We start from the raw sequence: 16,491 nt of genomic DNA, 5'->3' as shown, positions 1-16,491 counted from the left end.
CTCTTATCTGCATTTGGATAACCCTAAACAGTGCTAGTGAAGTTCTAGCTCCCCCTTCCATGCCCTGCTGTGTGGATTAGCTGTGAATAGTTTTTTTTACCCCCACAGAAGTGTTCTCAAGTGATCAAGAACTAGAAGTAGATCAAGTGAGCTTAAAGCCAAAATACAGAGCAGCTCACCATTGCCCTTGGGCATAAATATTGCCGCCGGGCCGGGTGCAGTGGTTCACACCTGTAATCCCAGCACTTTGGGAGGCTGATGCAGGAGGATTACCTGAGGTCAGGAGTTTGAGACCAGCCTGGCCAACATGGTGAAACCCCATCTCTAATAAAAATAGAAAAATTAGCTGGGCATGGTGACGTGCACCTGTAGTCCCAGCTACTCAGGAGGCTGAGGTGGGAGAACTGCTTGAACCCAGGAGACGGAGGTTGCAGTGAGCCGAGATTGCGCCACTGCACTCCAGCCTGGGCGACAGAGTGAGACTGTCTCAAAAAATAAAAAAAATAAATAAATATTGCTGTTGGACAACTGGTACCTGGCCCACCTTTCAATTCTGCCAGATGCTCTATGTTTCCCAGGACTCTCTCCCACCTTTGATTACCAATGTCCCCAGAGGGGATCAATAAGTGCTCAGGGAGGCTATGTCTAACTGTCATCCCAAACTTTGGTTTATGCCATCTTCTCCTAGCTAACTTCATCTAACATGGGCACAGTCCTGTTTCCTTGCAGAGCAAGGCTGATGCTTGCTACTCAGCACAAAAGCAAACACTGTATTATGCAGGATATACATAGATGGGAAAACTATAAAGAAAAGCAAGGAGCAGATAACACAACAGTCAGGATGTGCATGCACACTTCACAGCAGCACTATCCACAGTAGCTTCTACTGACGGAGGAAGAGATAGATACGCAAAATATGGTCCACCCATATGATGAAATGTTAGCCTTAAAAAGGAAAGAAATTCTGACATATGCTACGTGGATGAACCTGAGGACATTAGCTAAGTGAAATAAGCCAGTCACAAAAAGAAAAATACTGTACAATTCTACTTATATGAGGTATTTGGAGTAGTCACAATCATAGAGACAGATAGTAGAATGGGAATTTGCCAGGGGCCTGGAGTAGGGGGAAATGGAGAATTATTGCTTAATGGGTACAGAGTTTCAGTTTTACTAGATGAAAAAAGTTATTTATGGAGATGGATGGCACGTGATGGTTGCACATTATGAATGTGTTTAATACCACTGAACTGTACACCTAAAAATGGGTAAGATGCTTAGAGATATGAAGAGAGATATTTATGAAGTCTAGAAACTAAGAATTCAGCTAAAAATGAACAATTCAGTTCTCTACAATTTCATTAAATTTGGCTCCATTCAAGTTTTTGGTCTCAAGCTGTAATTCTCAACGCATCCTGGACCAGCAGTATTAGCATCACTGGAAAACTTGTTGGAAATGCAAATCCTTGGGCCCCACCATAGACCTATTGAATGGAAACTGTTGGTGGGACCCAGTGATCTGTTTTAATGAGACCTCCAGGAGATAACGATGCATGTTAAACTTTGAGAACCACTATGGGAGAGGAATGAACCAACGAATTCAATTTCCTGTCTGTACAGGTCAGTTTACCTTGGTGCCATAGTGACACAGCATCCATGTTGGACAAGAAGTCTTTCTGCCCTGCAGATTCTCTGACATCTTAAGAGGACTTCAACTCATTTCTTCTTTTTTTTTTTGAGATGGAGTCTCAGTCTGCTGCCCAGGCTAGAGTCCAGTGGCGCAATCTCAGCTTACTGCAACCTCAGTCTCCCGGGTTCAAGCACTCAGCTTCCCAAGTAGCTGGGATTACAGGTGCACACCACCATACCTGGCTAATTTTTGCATTTTTAGTAGAGACAGGGTTTCACCATGTTGGCCAGGCTGGTCTCAACACCTGACCTCAAGTGATCTGCCCACCTCAGGCCTCCCAAAGTGCTGGGATTACAGGCATGAACCACCACACCTGGCCTATTTCTTCTTTTTTTTTTTTTAGAAAAAAAGTTTTATTTCAAGTTTCTGGGTTACAGGTGGTTTTTAATTACAGGGTAAGTTATTTAGTGGTGACTTCTGAGACTTCAGTGCACCCAGTGGATACAGTGAACACTGTCACCTGTGCAAGGTCCATTATAAAATTTTTGTTTGCATCCTCATATCTTAGCTCCTACTTACAAGTGGGAACATATGATATTTGATTTTCCATTCCTGAGTTACTTCACTTAGAATAAGGCCTCCAGCTCCATCCAAATTGCAGCAAAAGACATTATTTCATTCCTTTTTATGGCTGAGTGGTATCTCATGTTGTATATATACTACATTTTCTTTATCCACTCTTTGGTTGATGGGCACTTAGGTTGGTTCCAAATCTTTGTAACTGCAAATTGAAAACGTGTGTGTGCATGTGTCTTTTTCATATAATGACTTCTTTTCCTTTGGGTGGATGGCCACTAGTGGGATTGTTGGACCAAATGGTAGTTCTACATTGAGTTCTTTAAGGAATCTCCATACTGTTTTCCATAGTGGTTGTACTAATTTACATTGCCACCAGCAGTGTAAAAGAGTTCAAGGGTTCAGCTCATTTCTTCTTCTTTTTTTTTTTTTTTTTGAGACGCAGTCTCACTCTGTCGCCAGGCTAGAATGCAGTGGTGCCATCTCCGCTCACTGCAACCTCCGTCTCCCGGGTTCAAGCAATTCTCCTGCCTCAGCCTCCTGGGTATCTGGGATTACAGGTGCGTGCCACCACGTCTGGCTAATTTTTTTAGCAGAGACAGGGTTTCACCATGTTGGCCAGGCTGGTCTTGATCTCCTAACCTCCTGATCCACCCACCTCGGCCTACCAAAGTGCTGGAATTACAGGCGTGAGCCACTGTGCCCAGCAGCTCATTTCTTCTTAAAAAAATAAACCAGGCTGGGAACAGTGGCTCAGGCCTGTAATCCCAGCACTTTGGGAGGCTGAGGTGGGCGGATCACCTGAGGTCAGGAGTTCGAGACCAGCCTGATCAACATGGAGAAATCCCATCTCTACTAAAAATACAAAATTAGCTGGGCGTGATGGCGCATGCCTGTAATCCCAGCTACTTGGGAGGCTGAAGCAAGAGAATCGCTTGAACCCAGGAGGTGGAGGTCGCAGTGAGCCGAGATCGTGCCACTGCACTCCAGCCTGGGTGACTAGAGTGAAACCCCATCTCAAAATGAATAAATGAATAAATAAATAAATAAACCATAGCTGGGCACAGTGGCTCACGCCTGTAATCCCAGCACTTTGGGAGGCTGAGGTGGGTGGATCATCTGAGGTCAGGAGTTCGAGACTAGCCTGGCCAACACAGTGAAATCCCGTCTCTACTAAAAATAAAAAAATTAGCTGGGTGTGGTGGTGGGCACCCGTAATCCCAGCTACTTGGGAGGCTGAGGCAGGAGAATTGCTTAAACCCAGGAGGTAGAGGTTGCAGTGAGCTGAGATTGCGCCACTGCACTCCAACCTGGGTGACAAGAGAGACTCCATCTCAAAAAATATATATAAGTAAACCACAGCAATTACATATAACGACTTGAGGAAGAAATTACTCTCTTCAATGGCTATAGAGGTCACTGCCTTTTTGACAAAAACCACAGATGACAAAACCCAACACACCTTTCATCAGAGGACACATTATCATTTTATACATAATCAAGAAAGAAAAAAAAACCTGCCAATTAAACTATAAAATGCCATTGACTGTCAGATACACCCTAATAGCAAAGATGTTAAAATGGGGGGAAAAAGTGTATCTTCGACTCAATGAAATAATGTTAGAAATAATCAGTATTGACTTTACTCTTTAATTTGAGTTTGGAAGTTATAACAATACATTATTCAGCTGCTTCATGCCTTGTAGGCTGGATTCAATGCCATTATAAATCCAAACAGGAAAAAAAAGCAAGAAAATAAGTCAAGAATATGAGAGACTATTTTCAAACTTAACTCATTCATGAGAACATTAAGACTACATTCACAGAGTAAACTGGCAACTCAAAACTCAGATTGTATTGCCTGTATGCACAACAGATGAATGTGAAACTCACTTTCCCACGGTCTGTTGCTATGGTTTCAATGTCCCCACCAAAACTCATATCGACATTTAATTGCCAATGTAGTAGTACAGGGAGGTGGGACCTTTAAGAGGATATTAGGCATTAATGGATTAATGCCATCATTGCCGGAGTGAGTTAGTTATTGTGTGAGTAGCCTCCTGATAAAAAGACAGCTTCGACCCCCATTCTCTGACTTGCATGCTCACTTCTGCCTTCTGCCTTTTGCTTTGGGATGACTCTTGCCAGATGCTGGCGCCATGCTCTTGGACTTCCTAGACTCCAGAACTATGAGGACAATACCCTTGGATTGTTTATAAATTACCCTATCTGTGGTATTCTGTTACAGCAGCAGGAAATGGCCTAAGACAGCTGTTTAATCGGTGAGTGTCCAGAGCATTTGATACTCCACTCAGTGCACACGTTGTGAAGTTTAACAATAGCTTTACATTTTTACAGCACTCTGGATAAAAATTCAACTGAAATAAAATAAAATGTAGTACACTCTTAACACGTGCCGAATTCAAAATCCTGATCCTCCTCCTGTCCAGTGAAGTTTGGTGCAGATACAGGTAGGAGGGGCAAGGACAGAAGAAAAAGACCATGTAGTGACTACTTGGTGCCAGGCCTGGGGCTAAGGACTTCCCCCACCTGACTGCATGTAATCATCCCAACGACCTCCCGAGGCAGGCGCGGCTCCTTGCCCAGATGAGGAGGTGCCTGAGACTGAGTAACTTGCTTACGGTGACCTGGCTAATGAGTGGTAGAGCAGAGGTTTGAAAGCCAGTTTATTTTACCCCAAGTCTCATACTTTTCCCACAGGATCAGTAGAACTATCTGGTCCAAAACTATAAGTAAGTACTGTGTTAAAGAAATTTTTAGTCAGGCCCAGATGTAAACAACCTGAATTTGCTTACCTACCTTGTCCCTCCGAAGTCATACTCAGTTTTCAGGACTCATGGTAAGCAGTGAGGTGAGGTAAAGAGTAGGGAATTTGAGAAAAGGAAAAACGGCAGAAAAGAGCTCCAGAGATGATGAATCAGGCAGTTCTAACTTGTTTATAACTCTTCACTAGAAGCAAAAAGTAAGCCAATGCCCAGAACCTCATGAGCTCAAGGCTGACATACAGTTACGAAGCTGAAAATGTGCAGAGAAATTATAAGCTTCCCCCATCTGCTAAGATCATTCCCTAGAATTGAAGGCCCTGGCTGGGATCTGGCCCCACCTCTTACCAACCTGGTTGTGGCTATAACAGTCCAAGAGGTCATTGCTGATGTAGGCTTGCAGAACGGTCTCCCTCTGCTCTCCCGGATGGGATGTGGTCAAGCGCTGGAGCAAAGAAAAACAAAAGTAGTGAGACCTAACTCTTATCATGGAGAAAAGTTTCTCATAGCAGGTGTGTTTTAGATGGCAGTATCAGTACCTACACATTTAACCAAACAAAATAAGTAATATCCAGCTTGGGGAGTGGTGGCAAGTTAACCAGCCAACCAAAACGAGAATCTATGATGCGGGACGGGCGTGGTGGCTCACGCCTGTAATCCCAGCACTTTGGGAGGCCGAGGCAGGTGGATCACGAGGTCAGGAGATCAAGACCATCCTGGCTAACATGGTGAAACCCTGTCTCTACTAAAAATACAAAAAAATTAGCCGGGTGTGGTGGCAGGCGCCTGTAGACCCAGCTACTCGGGAGGCTGAGGCAGGAGAATGGTGTGAACCCAGGAGTCGGAGGTTGCAGTGAGCCGAGATCGCGCCACTGCACTCCACCCTGGGCGACAGAGCAAGACTCGGTCTCAAAAAAAAAAAAAAAAAAAAAGAACCTATGATGTCCTAATGGGTGACACAAGGAGCCAACTTATACATGTGAACTCTCCAGAGAAGTGAGGCAGCAAAATGCTCAGACTGTAAGTGTGCAGATAGGGAAGAGCTCATCCATGCACAGAGAAGCATTTCTTATATAAAGGGGCTCAGGAGCTGGCCCCTGCAGGATGGGCAGCCTATTAACCAGCACAGGGGAGCGTGAGCACAGTGGGGGATAGGGAAGTGAGGTCTAGCTCAGGGAAGTACAATACAGGGCACAGTGGAGTGGGCTCCGTGGGAGGGGCCCAGGGCTGACTGTAGAGCACTCTGAATGCATGCCCTGCCAACAAATTCACTCTATCCTATCCTATTGGGAATGACAGAGTGATACAGTGCATGTGCGTGTGTGTGCACGTGTGCGTGCATGCATGAGTGTAGAGGTAGCTGGCTAGAATTCTGTAGATTTTAGAAAGCCGCAAAACTGTCATGTTGCTACAAGTAAAAATTTACGCAATGTCCACAGGGCTAGAAGAAAACTTTCGTGTGAAGAGCATGTATAATGGGTATGTGTGTGTGCACATCGGTGTGTGCACATCGGTGTGTACAGGTGTGAGGTGGGATATGAAAAAGCATGTAACAGAGTGAGCAAATATCCTTGCTTTTTCAGGAAAATCCTACTAGATAAAAATCCTGAGGCTGCAAGCCCTGCTTCTAGCCAAAGAGAAGCTGGATGTGCAAGGAATATGCTAGTTCTTAGCGTGGGCAAGAGCGCAGGCCAGAGCATCAGACGCCCTGGGCTGGAAGGAGAGCCGGGGAGGCCTCCAGAGCAGGCACTGCCAACAGATGTGATGACCATGGCCAGGGTGTGCCTGGAATGTCACACTGGGGTGCTGCTACCCTTCCGTTGAGTTCACTGAGGTTGAAGCAGGGGCAAGAAGCTGGGTGGGGGCACTGGAGGGGGACACAGACAAAAACAGAAAACTGTTCACTTTTCCTGGTTATTCTGTGAAGATGTCACTCTCTCAGCAAAGGAATACCCTGTCTCAGCAAGAGGCTCAGGAGTAGCACGGACTGAGAGGAAGTGCAGCATCAGTAAACCAAGAGCCGCATAAAAGATGAGTTTGAGAGCTTGAGCAGAGAGAGGCAATGGCCAGGGAGGAAACAGCCACCGTGGATGACTCATGCTGCCCCACCCACTCTAGTCCTGACCCAAACAAAACCAGAGCAGACACCACTGCTTGTCCACAGGACTCTTCCTGTGGATCCTGGATACGTCGTCCGAGTCCTCAAGACGTACTTCAGGAAGCACTACCATATAAGCATGCAAGTGAGAACTGTTTCTATCCACAGATGGGAAATTGCTAAGGATCCTGATGCCAAGATACCTTGAAATTCGGGGGTCCATGAAGGTGTCTGATGCTAATGAATTAGAATGGACTGTTCAGATAAAGAACTGCTGGCTCAACCAGTGTTGGCTTGAGTCAGCAGTTCTCAGTGTGGTCCAGGGAACCCTATGAGGTCCCCCAAACCCTTTAGCAGGTCTGCAAGTTCACAATTTTCATAATACTAAGATGTGACAATGCCTTTTTTATGATCAATCTCTGGGAGGCCATATGAAGTGTGACACTGACAATCAAACACAAAGCAGATATGAGAATCCAGCTGTCTTCCATCAAGCCAGACATTAAAGACAACTGCAGAACAATGCTGCTCTTCTCACAATTTTATTGTTGTTTGGAAAGTAGTATTTGTCACAAAAATGTTATTTATGTTAACATGTCATTTATTATTGCTCATTTTAAATGAATTAATAAACATATATTTCAAATCTTCAGGGTTTTGTTTTGTTTTGTTTTGTTTGAGATGGGGTCTCGCTCTGTCACCGAGGCTGGAGTGCAGTGGTGTGATCTTGGCTCACTGCAACCTCTGCCTCCCAGGTTCAAGCAATTCTCCTGCCTCAGTCTCCTGAGTAGCTGGGACTACAGGCACCTGCCATCATGCCTGGCTAATTTTTTTGTATTTTTAGTAGAGATGGGGTTTTGCCATGTTGGCCAGGATGGTCTTGAACTCCTGACCTCAGGTGATCCACCTGCCTCGGCCTGCCAGTGTGCTGGGATTACAGGCATGAGCCACCATGCCCAGCCAAATCCTCTCAGTTTTAATTTCAAATGCTGTAAATATTGGTAGGTAAAATTCACATAAATGAAAGCTCTCTGAGGTCCTCAGTAATTTTTGAGAGTGGAAAGGGTCTGACACTAAAAAGCTTGAGAACCAATTGCTGACTTCAACTGCACTCAATATGAAGACTAGGCAGAAAAGTAGCGATGGGGACCAGGACACTTTCCTTAGGCCTTGTGAACAGGAGTTCTTTCATTGGTGCCTGTCCAGGGTGGCTGCATGGCAGTGCCTGAATACAGAACCTCTGTGGGACTGTGGGTAACCCTGACTCCACGCACTCACACAAGCAGAGTGGGGCTCATCACCAGGAAAGGGCTACACACAGGTGCAGTCTCTTGGGCCTTGAAATTCATTTATCTAACTCATTACATCACAATTGCCATAATATAGGAGTTTCTAAAAGGAGGCCCAGGCTATCTTCAGAAGTGGCTTTTGACTTCCGTTCTTGGTGTCAGCAGACAGTGGGGAAGAAAGATTTCTGGAAGATGGGTTAAAAGATACAAGCAAGGTAGCCAGCCAAGAAAACCAGCACTGGTTTGGTTTTGTTTTCTAACTTTAAGACAAAGGCACCTACCCAGCGCAGAGCCTGCAACAAGAAGGCTTTCAAGCGGTCACTGCCCAAAATCAAATCCTTCTTCAGTTTCTCATAATCCAAGGAGGGCAGTAATGGGACATCCTTCAATTTCCTACTCAGCAACACAAGTTCAAAGAGAAAGAAAAGGGCAAAAGGGCATGTTTATTACACCTCCTGAGCATTATGACACCCGAGCTAGAGCCTGCTGTTCCCATGGGCTGCCAGCATGACCTCCCGGCTTCCACTTGGAAGGCGGGCTGGGTTCTAGGCTCCTACCTCAGCTTCAACCAGCTCAGCTCTGCCTATTCTGTTGGATGGACTTAGGTTCTGTTTAACATTTTTCCTAAAACAAGGAGTCTTTGCCTGAACAGATTTAGAAACCCCTACATTCACCTTCAGCCAGACCTCCCTAGGATAGGGAAGAAATCACCTTGAGGGCATCATGACTTTCCACTGAAGTTCTGTTTAGAATTTTGGACATAATTCAAAGAAAATTAGCATCAGCAGGCCCCAAGAGTTCTACCTAAACACCTGAAGCCACTGTTCCTCTCAAGCCTGAGCTACTGGACTGGGGGAATATGAACAACAGTCAGGAAACAAGTGTGAAGAGTAAGTAGTCGGGGGCCGGGCATGGTGGCTCAGGCCTGTAATCCCAGCACTTTGGGAGGCCTGCGTGGGTGGATCACCTAAGGTCAGGAGTTCGAGACCAGCCTGGCCAACATGGTGAAACCCCGTCTCTACTAAAAACACAAAATTAGCCGGGCATAGTGACACACGCCTGTAGTCCCAGCTACTCAGGAGGCTGAGACAGGAGAATCGCTTGAACCCAGGAGGCAGAGGCTGCAGTGAGCCGAGATTGCACCACTCCGGTCTAGGCAAGACACAGCAAGACTCCGTCTCAAAGAAAAGAAAAAAAAAAAGAAAAAAAGAGTAATTAGGTGGGTGGCGTAGCCCTCCAAGGAGGTAGAAGGTGTGGTCAGGAAGCAGCATGGGAACGTAGGCAGGAGATTGGTTGTAGGACAATTTGCAGATCCTCCTTAGGGAGACTCCAAAGACCTCTGGGGAGCCAGGTTTCAGTGAGGAGAGACCTTGGATTGGAGATCCACACAGCTCAGACTGCCCTGCCACCCACCTTCGGTCAGCCAGAAACAAAAGGAATCACCTCAGCTTCCTTGTCGCTAAAACAAGCGTCTTCACGTTTTGTTTTATTGTTGTTTTATTGTTGTTTTATTGTAGAAAAGGAGATTAGAGGGCATGGAAAAACTGGTGAGACTAAATGAGGTTTGCAGTCTAGTTCACAGTACTGTATCAATGATAGTTTCCTAATTTTGGTGTAATATACAGTATTACGCCAAATGCTAAGTGTTGTATACGTATTAACTAATTTTGATCCTCACAATAATCCTATAATAGAATTACTATGATTCTCCTCATTTTGTAAGTGAGGAAACTGAGGCACAGAGAAATTAAACAAGTAATCCCCGGTCACAGGGAGGGTAGCAGGGGTGGGCTTTTAACCCTAGCAGTCTGTGCAGTGATACTGCTGCCAAAGTGGTAGGAGAGAATAAAGCGTGGGGTCAAGGTCAGACTCAGGCAGGGCTGAGGGAGGAGGAAGGCTGTGGGCATCTCAGGTGTGTGAGGAATCACACAGCACCCCTGTCTTCCCCTCCTCTCCCGCAAAGCTGGCTCAGAGGGTCCCAGAAGCCACCCTGGTCCTCATGCCCAAGTCAAAGATTCTCAACTCCCTTCCCACCACAGCATCAGACACTCTTAAGGGGGACAGCCCAACTCATCAGGACAGGAGTGCTCAGGCACACACAGGGCTGCCCATGGCCCTGATCACAGTGTGAACCAGCAGACAACATAAATTCAGACAGTGCAACACTCTGTGGATTGCACTATGATAGCAGATTAGATTCACTTCTATACAATACCATATGAACAATTCAACAGGTTTTTTTGTTTGAGGCTTCCTTACCAAAAGAATAGAATTAACAATATAAGATGGCTGGGCGCGATGGCTCACGCCTATATTCCCAGCACTCTGGGAGGCCAAAGGGGGTGGATCACTTGCGGTTGGGTGTTCAAGACCAGCCTGACCAACATGGAGAAAACCCGTCTTTATTAAAAATACAAAATTAGCCAGGCGTGGTGGCGTATGCCTGTAATCGGGAGGCTGAGGCAGGACAATCGCTTGAACCCGGGAGGCGGAGGTTCTGGTGAGCTGAGATTGCGCCATTGTACTCCAGCCTGGGCAACAAGAGCGAAACTCTGTCTCAAAAAAAAAAAAACACAACAAAAAAAAACCACACAGGCAATAAAAAATAATTCTAGTTTAACAACATTACTTATAAGTACTCGTATTTCCTTTAATATTCACATGTAGCTCTAGCTCAAAGGCATTCCTCTAACCTAGGCTGCTAAGTGTTTATTAAAGACACTTTGAATTCCCGTTTTACACATTGCTGTTCTCCTTAATAAAAATTCCTAAGAGCAGTTACTTACACGGGTGCCAAGGAGGCTCGTAACATGGTGGATGCCTAGGGGGAAGAGGACAGAAGAAAACAGACGGTGTTAAACACTGATAGCAATGCACGGATCCCAAATTACCCTAATAGCATGGAATCAACAGATGTGCAAGTTAGGTTTTTTTGTTTTTGTTTTTGTTTTTTTTGAGACTGAGTCTTGCTCTGTCGCCCAGGCTGGAGTGCAGTGGCGCAATCTTGGCTCACCGCAACCTCCGCCTACCGGGTTCACGCCATTCTCCTGCCTCAGCCTCCTGAGTAGCTGGGATTACAGGCACCTGCCACCATGCTCAGCTAATTTTGTTTTGTATTTTTAGTAGAAACGGGGTTTCACCGTGTTAGCCAGGATGGTCTCAATCTCCTGACCTCGTGATCCGCCCATCTCGGCCTCCCAAAGTGCTGGAATTACAGGCGTGAGCCACCGCGCCTGGCCCAGATGTGCAAAGTTTTAATCCACCAGGATTCACCAACCAAAGTCACATATGATGTAAACATCAACCCAAACTAAAGTTACACACCACTAATCCAGCTCACAGCCTACCCAGCCCTGGTTTGATGTTACACCACTCCAAGAAAAACTCTAGAGGCTGCTCTGCCTACGGAGTAACCATTCTTTGATTCCTTTATTTTCTTTAGAAAAAAAACAAAAACAACCAAACAAAAAAAAATCCTCTATAGAAAACGATGGGTTCTCCCTGACCAAACTCCCAGGGGCATTTCAAACTGCCTAGTTAAATACATTGTGAAGAACAAAAGCAATATGAATCATTATATTATTCTGGCTGTTTTCTTTATTAAGATTTTCTCTTCAAGTATAAAAATGTGCACTTTGTACCAAGTCAAACGTTTTCTACACGTGTTTAAAAAACATTAACAACCCCTCTTCCACCCCACTCTCTTTTAATCCTGATCCTGTCTATAGGCAAAATCATCACCTACTTTACGGAGATTCTTGTCCCATTTATTGCGCGCGTGTGTGTGTGTGTGTGTGTGTGAGTGTGTGTGTGTGTTTCTTTTTGCCACTACAGGTAGTGCTGTATTAAGTATGTACTAAAATACATCTGAGAAACATATAAGCAGATACAGTGTGTAGTGCTTGTTTGAACTGACTCAAACCAACTGTAAAAAGATATTTTGAGAAAATAAGGAAAATCTGAATATGGAGTGGACTGGTATTAGATACTAAGGAATTAGTGTTAACTGTCTTTGGTGTTGTGGCTATGTGCTTGTATATTAAAGCCTCTGATCAGTTAGAAATGTATATTGAATGATTTACAGGTGACATGACATGTTTGGAATTGGCTTTTAAAGAACTCCAGGGTGGGGGCAGGGAATAAGTAGAGGAGAAGAAAGCAAGCAAGATTAGTGAAATGCCATTTATTGCTGAAGCTGGGTGATGGGCACTTGGGGATCCATTTTATGATTCTCCCCTGTGTGCATGAAATTACAGAAGCCTTGTTAAAAATCTTATTGTCAGTTAATGATACTTAAATTTTTTTCAATTTTTTTCAATTTTTTTCAATTTTTTTTTTTTTTTTATAGATAGGGTCTCACTATATTGCCCAGACTGGTCTTGAACTCCTGGGCTCAAGCAATCCTCCTGCCTCAGCCTCCAGAGTAGCTGGGATTACGGGTGTGCGCCACCATGCTTGTACTTACTGATATTTTGTTTTGTGAGCTAAGCTAGACTTCCAAAATCTAGATCAAAGGGTATGTGATTTTCAATTCTGATAAACATTGCCAGACACCCCGCACTGAAGGAAAGCTTTCCTTTTTCGTTATCAGTACTGGAGCCTATCGCTCTAAAACTTCCATCAATTCGAAGGGTAGAAAAGAGTTTACTTTCTTAAACTTTAGTGATATTGGCCATTATTTTTCATAGACATTACCTGCTTTTTGACTTTGCCTTCATGCCTTATGTGATACCAGATTGTTTTCATGGATTTCAGTCTTGCTTAAGAAGGTCTACCCTACCTCAAGATGATACACACATTCTCTCAATTCTTCTAAGATTTTCATAGCTTTATTTTTTACATTTAGAGATTTCATCCTTCTGGAATTCATGCTACTGTATTTTCCTCTGTGGTGTGAGTGAGGCATGCAACTTTGTTTTCTTGTTCCCCGAGAGCCAGTTGTGCTGCGTCATGTAAGTCCCACCCAGGCCATCCAACATCACCTCAAAATGCTTCCATCAGTAAGTCTTGCTTCCTCCCTATCTTTTTCTTCACCTCCTTTTTGTTCTTCCTTTTTAAATTAGAATGTGAACACTAAGGTGGAAGGAACATCATCTTCAGGCCCCAGAGCTCCCTACAGCCTGACACCAGCTGCTTTACACACTTCCTAGCCCTGACAGCATCTGACTCCGTGACCCATGAAATAAACCACCCCTTTCCTACCTCTGTTGTCTGCTAGGTATACATCTATCCTTAGGTTTGTTTCTGGACTCTGCAGCCCCCTGCTACTCAAAGTGTGCTCCTCAGACAAGCAGCATCATCCAGCTCTCATTGGAAATGCAGAATTTTGGGTCCCATCCCAGACTTCCTGAACCAGAACCTGCACTTTAGCCAGGTCCCCAGCGGACATGCCTGCACAATAAACTTGGAGAAGCCCAACTCTGGTCCATAACATTTTTTTTTTCTTTTTTTTTGAGACACAGTCTCACTCTGTCTCCCAGGCTGGAATACAGTGGCATGACCTCAGCTCACTGCAACCTCCGCCTACCAGGTTCAATCCAGCCAAACCGCGCCCAGCCAAACACCACTTTTACATGGCTCAGATCAGCCAGGCACAGTGGCCCTGGCCTGTAAACCCAGCACTTTGGGAGGCCGAGGCAGGCAAATCACTTGAGGTCAGGAGTTCAAGACCAGCCTGGCCAACATGGTGACACTCCATCTCTACTAAAAATACAAAAAATTAGCTGGGCGTGGTGGCACACACCTGTAGTCCCAGCTACTCAGGAGGCTGAGGCAGGAGAATCGCTTGAACACAGGAGACTGAGCTGCGATCACACCACTGCACTCCAGCCTGGGTGACAGACCAAGACTCCATCTCAAAACACAAAAACAAAAACAAAAACAAAAAACAATGAAAATAAAAACTAAAATTAAAAAAGTGGCTCAGACCATGCATGTATGTTTTTATACTTTTTAACCCTTGATTGTTTTAATAAAGAAATTACCTATTCCTGTTGTTGGCTTAAATAGTGAGTTTAGAAAATAAGTTTGAAATGTCATCTAAATTATTCATCTAGCTGGGCATAGCCGTTCACGCCTGTACTCCCAACACTTTGGGAGGCTGAGGCAGGAGGATCACTTGAGCCCAGGAGTTTGAGACCAGCCAGAGCAACATGATGAAACCCTATCTCTACAAAAAAAAAAAAAAAAAATTAGGGGGTTGTGATGGCACGTGCCTGTGGTCCCAGCTACTCAAGAGGCTGAGGTGGGAGGATTGCTTGAGCCTGGGAGGTTGAGGCTGCAGTGAGCTAAGATCACACCATTGCACTCCAGCCTGGGCAACAGAGTGAGACCCTGTATCAAAAAAGAAAAAAAATTATTCACCTAACACCTTACAGAGACCAAGAAGCTAAGATAACAAGTCAGACGGGTCAAGTAAGGACACGGCCATACTAAAATATTAGCATGGCCGGGAGCGGTGGCTCATGCCTGTAATCCCAGTACTTTGGGAGGCCGAGGTGGGTGGATCACTTGAGGTCAGGAGTTCGAGACCAGCCTGACCAACATGGTGAAACCCCGTCTCCACTAAAAGTACAAAAATTAGCTGGGCATGGTGGCAGGTGCCTGTAATCCCAGCTACTTGGGAGGCTGCGGAAGGAGAATTGCTTGAATCAGTGATGCAGAGGTTGCAGTGAGCCGAGATCATGCCATTGCATTCCAGCCTGGGTGACAAGAGCAAAGCTCTGTCTCAAAAATAAATAAAATATTACCATAATATATAAAGAAAAATACTTGATAATTAGTGATATTGGCTGGTTATTTCCACAAATGAAATTTATCAACATTCTCCTTTTTCCGTAGCCAAAAAACGTTTTCTACCTTTTAAAACACTCTTTTGCTAAACTCTCTATCATTCTATTTGCCCTGTGAATAAATTGGTTGAAAAGCAGTAATAATTGGCCCTTTCATGAGTACAGCCAGTCTGATAAACATTATTACAACTTTAGTATCTAATAAAATAAACAAAGCTGGAGATGGCTGTAGAAGGAGTGGCTCAGCATGCTCTCAATGAGAGAAGGCCAGCCAGGCAACACAGTGAGACTCATCTCAACAAAAAGTAAAAATTAGCCAGGTGTGGTGGTGCACACCTGTAGTCCCAGCTACTCGGGAGGCTGAGGTGGAAGGATCACCTGAGCCCAGGAGGTTGAGGCTGCAGTGAGCTATGATTATACCACTGCAGTGCAGCCTTGGTGACAGAGCAAGACCCTGTCTCAAAAAAAAAAAAAAAAAAAATTAAGGAGAGAAGGCTGCAGTATTTCATGCATTTGGCAAGCAAAGCATACCTACTGACTGCCCCCATCAGCCAGGTCTCTGCTATGCGCTAGTGATACGCAGTGAAGAAAGCAAATGCCCTTCTCAGAGCGCTCACAATCCAATGAGGAGGATAAATGACCGAATAACTCCCCACGCCTCAGTTTCCTCATCTGCATAATGGTGGCACCAGCAGTACCTACCTCACAGGATTGTTAAGGAATTAAATTAGTTAAGAGTGGCCAGGCCGGGTGCAGTGGCTCACATCTGTCATCCCAGCACTTTGGGAGGCTGAGGCAGGTGAATCACAAGGTCAGGTGTTTGAGACTAGCCTGGCGAATATGGTGAAACCCCATCTCTACTAAAAATACAAAAATTAGCTAGGCGTGGTGGCGGGCACCTGTAGTCCCAGCTACTTGGGAGGCCGAGGCAGGAGAATCGCTTGAATCCGGGAGGCGGAGGTTGCAGTGAGCCGAGATCGCACCACTGCACTCCAGCCTGGGTGACAGAGCCAGACTCCATCTCAAAAAAAAAGAAAAAGAAACAGAAAAAGAAAAGAAAAAAGTGGCCTCTTCACTCTCTACATCTCCCAAAGTATCAGGTCCTACTGATTCCATCCCACAGCTGCTACCTTCTCTCCAATCCCCGTGCCAGGGGCTCCATTCAGGACGACTTCTCTCCTCTGAACTACCACCTTAGCTTAATAAGGATGTACTCACTGACATTTACTGAGGGCTCACTAGTCACCAGGCATGCCATTGTAGGAACTTTACACATATTAACTCATTTCATGCACTGCCATTTCCACTTTCAGATCAGCAAACA

The 16,491-nt window shown here is 45.0% G+C and overlaps 1 protein-coding gene across 22 annotated transcripts in view; it reads right to left on the bottom strand.

The window, feature by feature from the left end:
• The window catches only part of ARMC9 (armadillo repeat containing 9), a 190,006-nt gene that overhangs the window by 126,763 nt on the left and 46,752 nt on the right, over window positions 1–16,491 (bottom strand). For all 22 annotated transcript variants that reach the window (XM_063595609.1, XM_063595612.1, XM_063595613.1 and 19 more), the window contains 3 exons: window positions 11,163–11,197; window positions 8,658–8,769; window positions 5,342–5,434 (listed from right to left, as the gene is read on the bottom strand). In XM_063595609.1, the coding sequence (XP_063451679.1) occupies window positions 5,342–5,434; window positions 8,658–8,769; window positions 11,163–11,197 (240 nt within the window). The remainder of the gene's footprint in view (window positions 1–5,341; window positions 5,435–8,657; window positions 8,770–11,162; window positions 11,198–16,491) is intronic.

The sequence above is a fragment of the Pan paniscus genome, chromosome 13 (genome assembly GCF_029289425.2).
Source record: "Pan paniscus chromosome 13, NHGRI_mPanPan1-v2.0_pri, whole genome shotgun sequence".
In the NCBI taxonomy this organism is placed as follows: Eukaryota; Metazoa; Chordata; class Mammalia; order Primates; family Hominidae; genus Pan; species Pan paniscus.
This window is presented reverse-complemented; position numbering and strand designations above follow the sequence as displayed.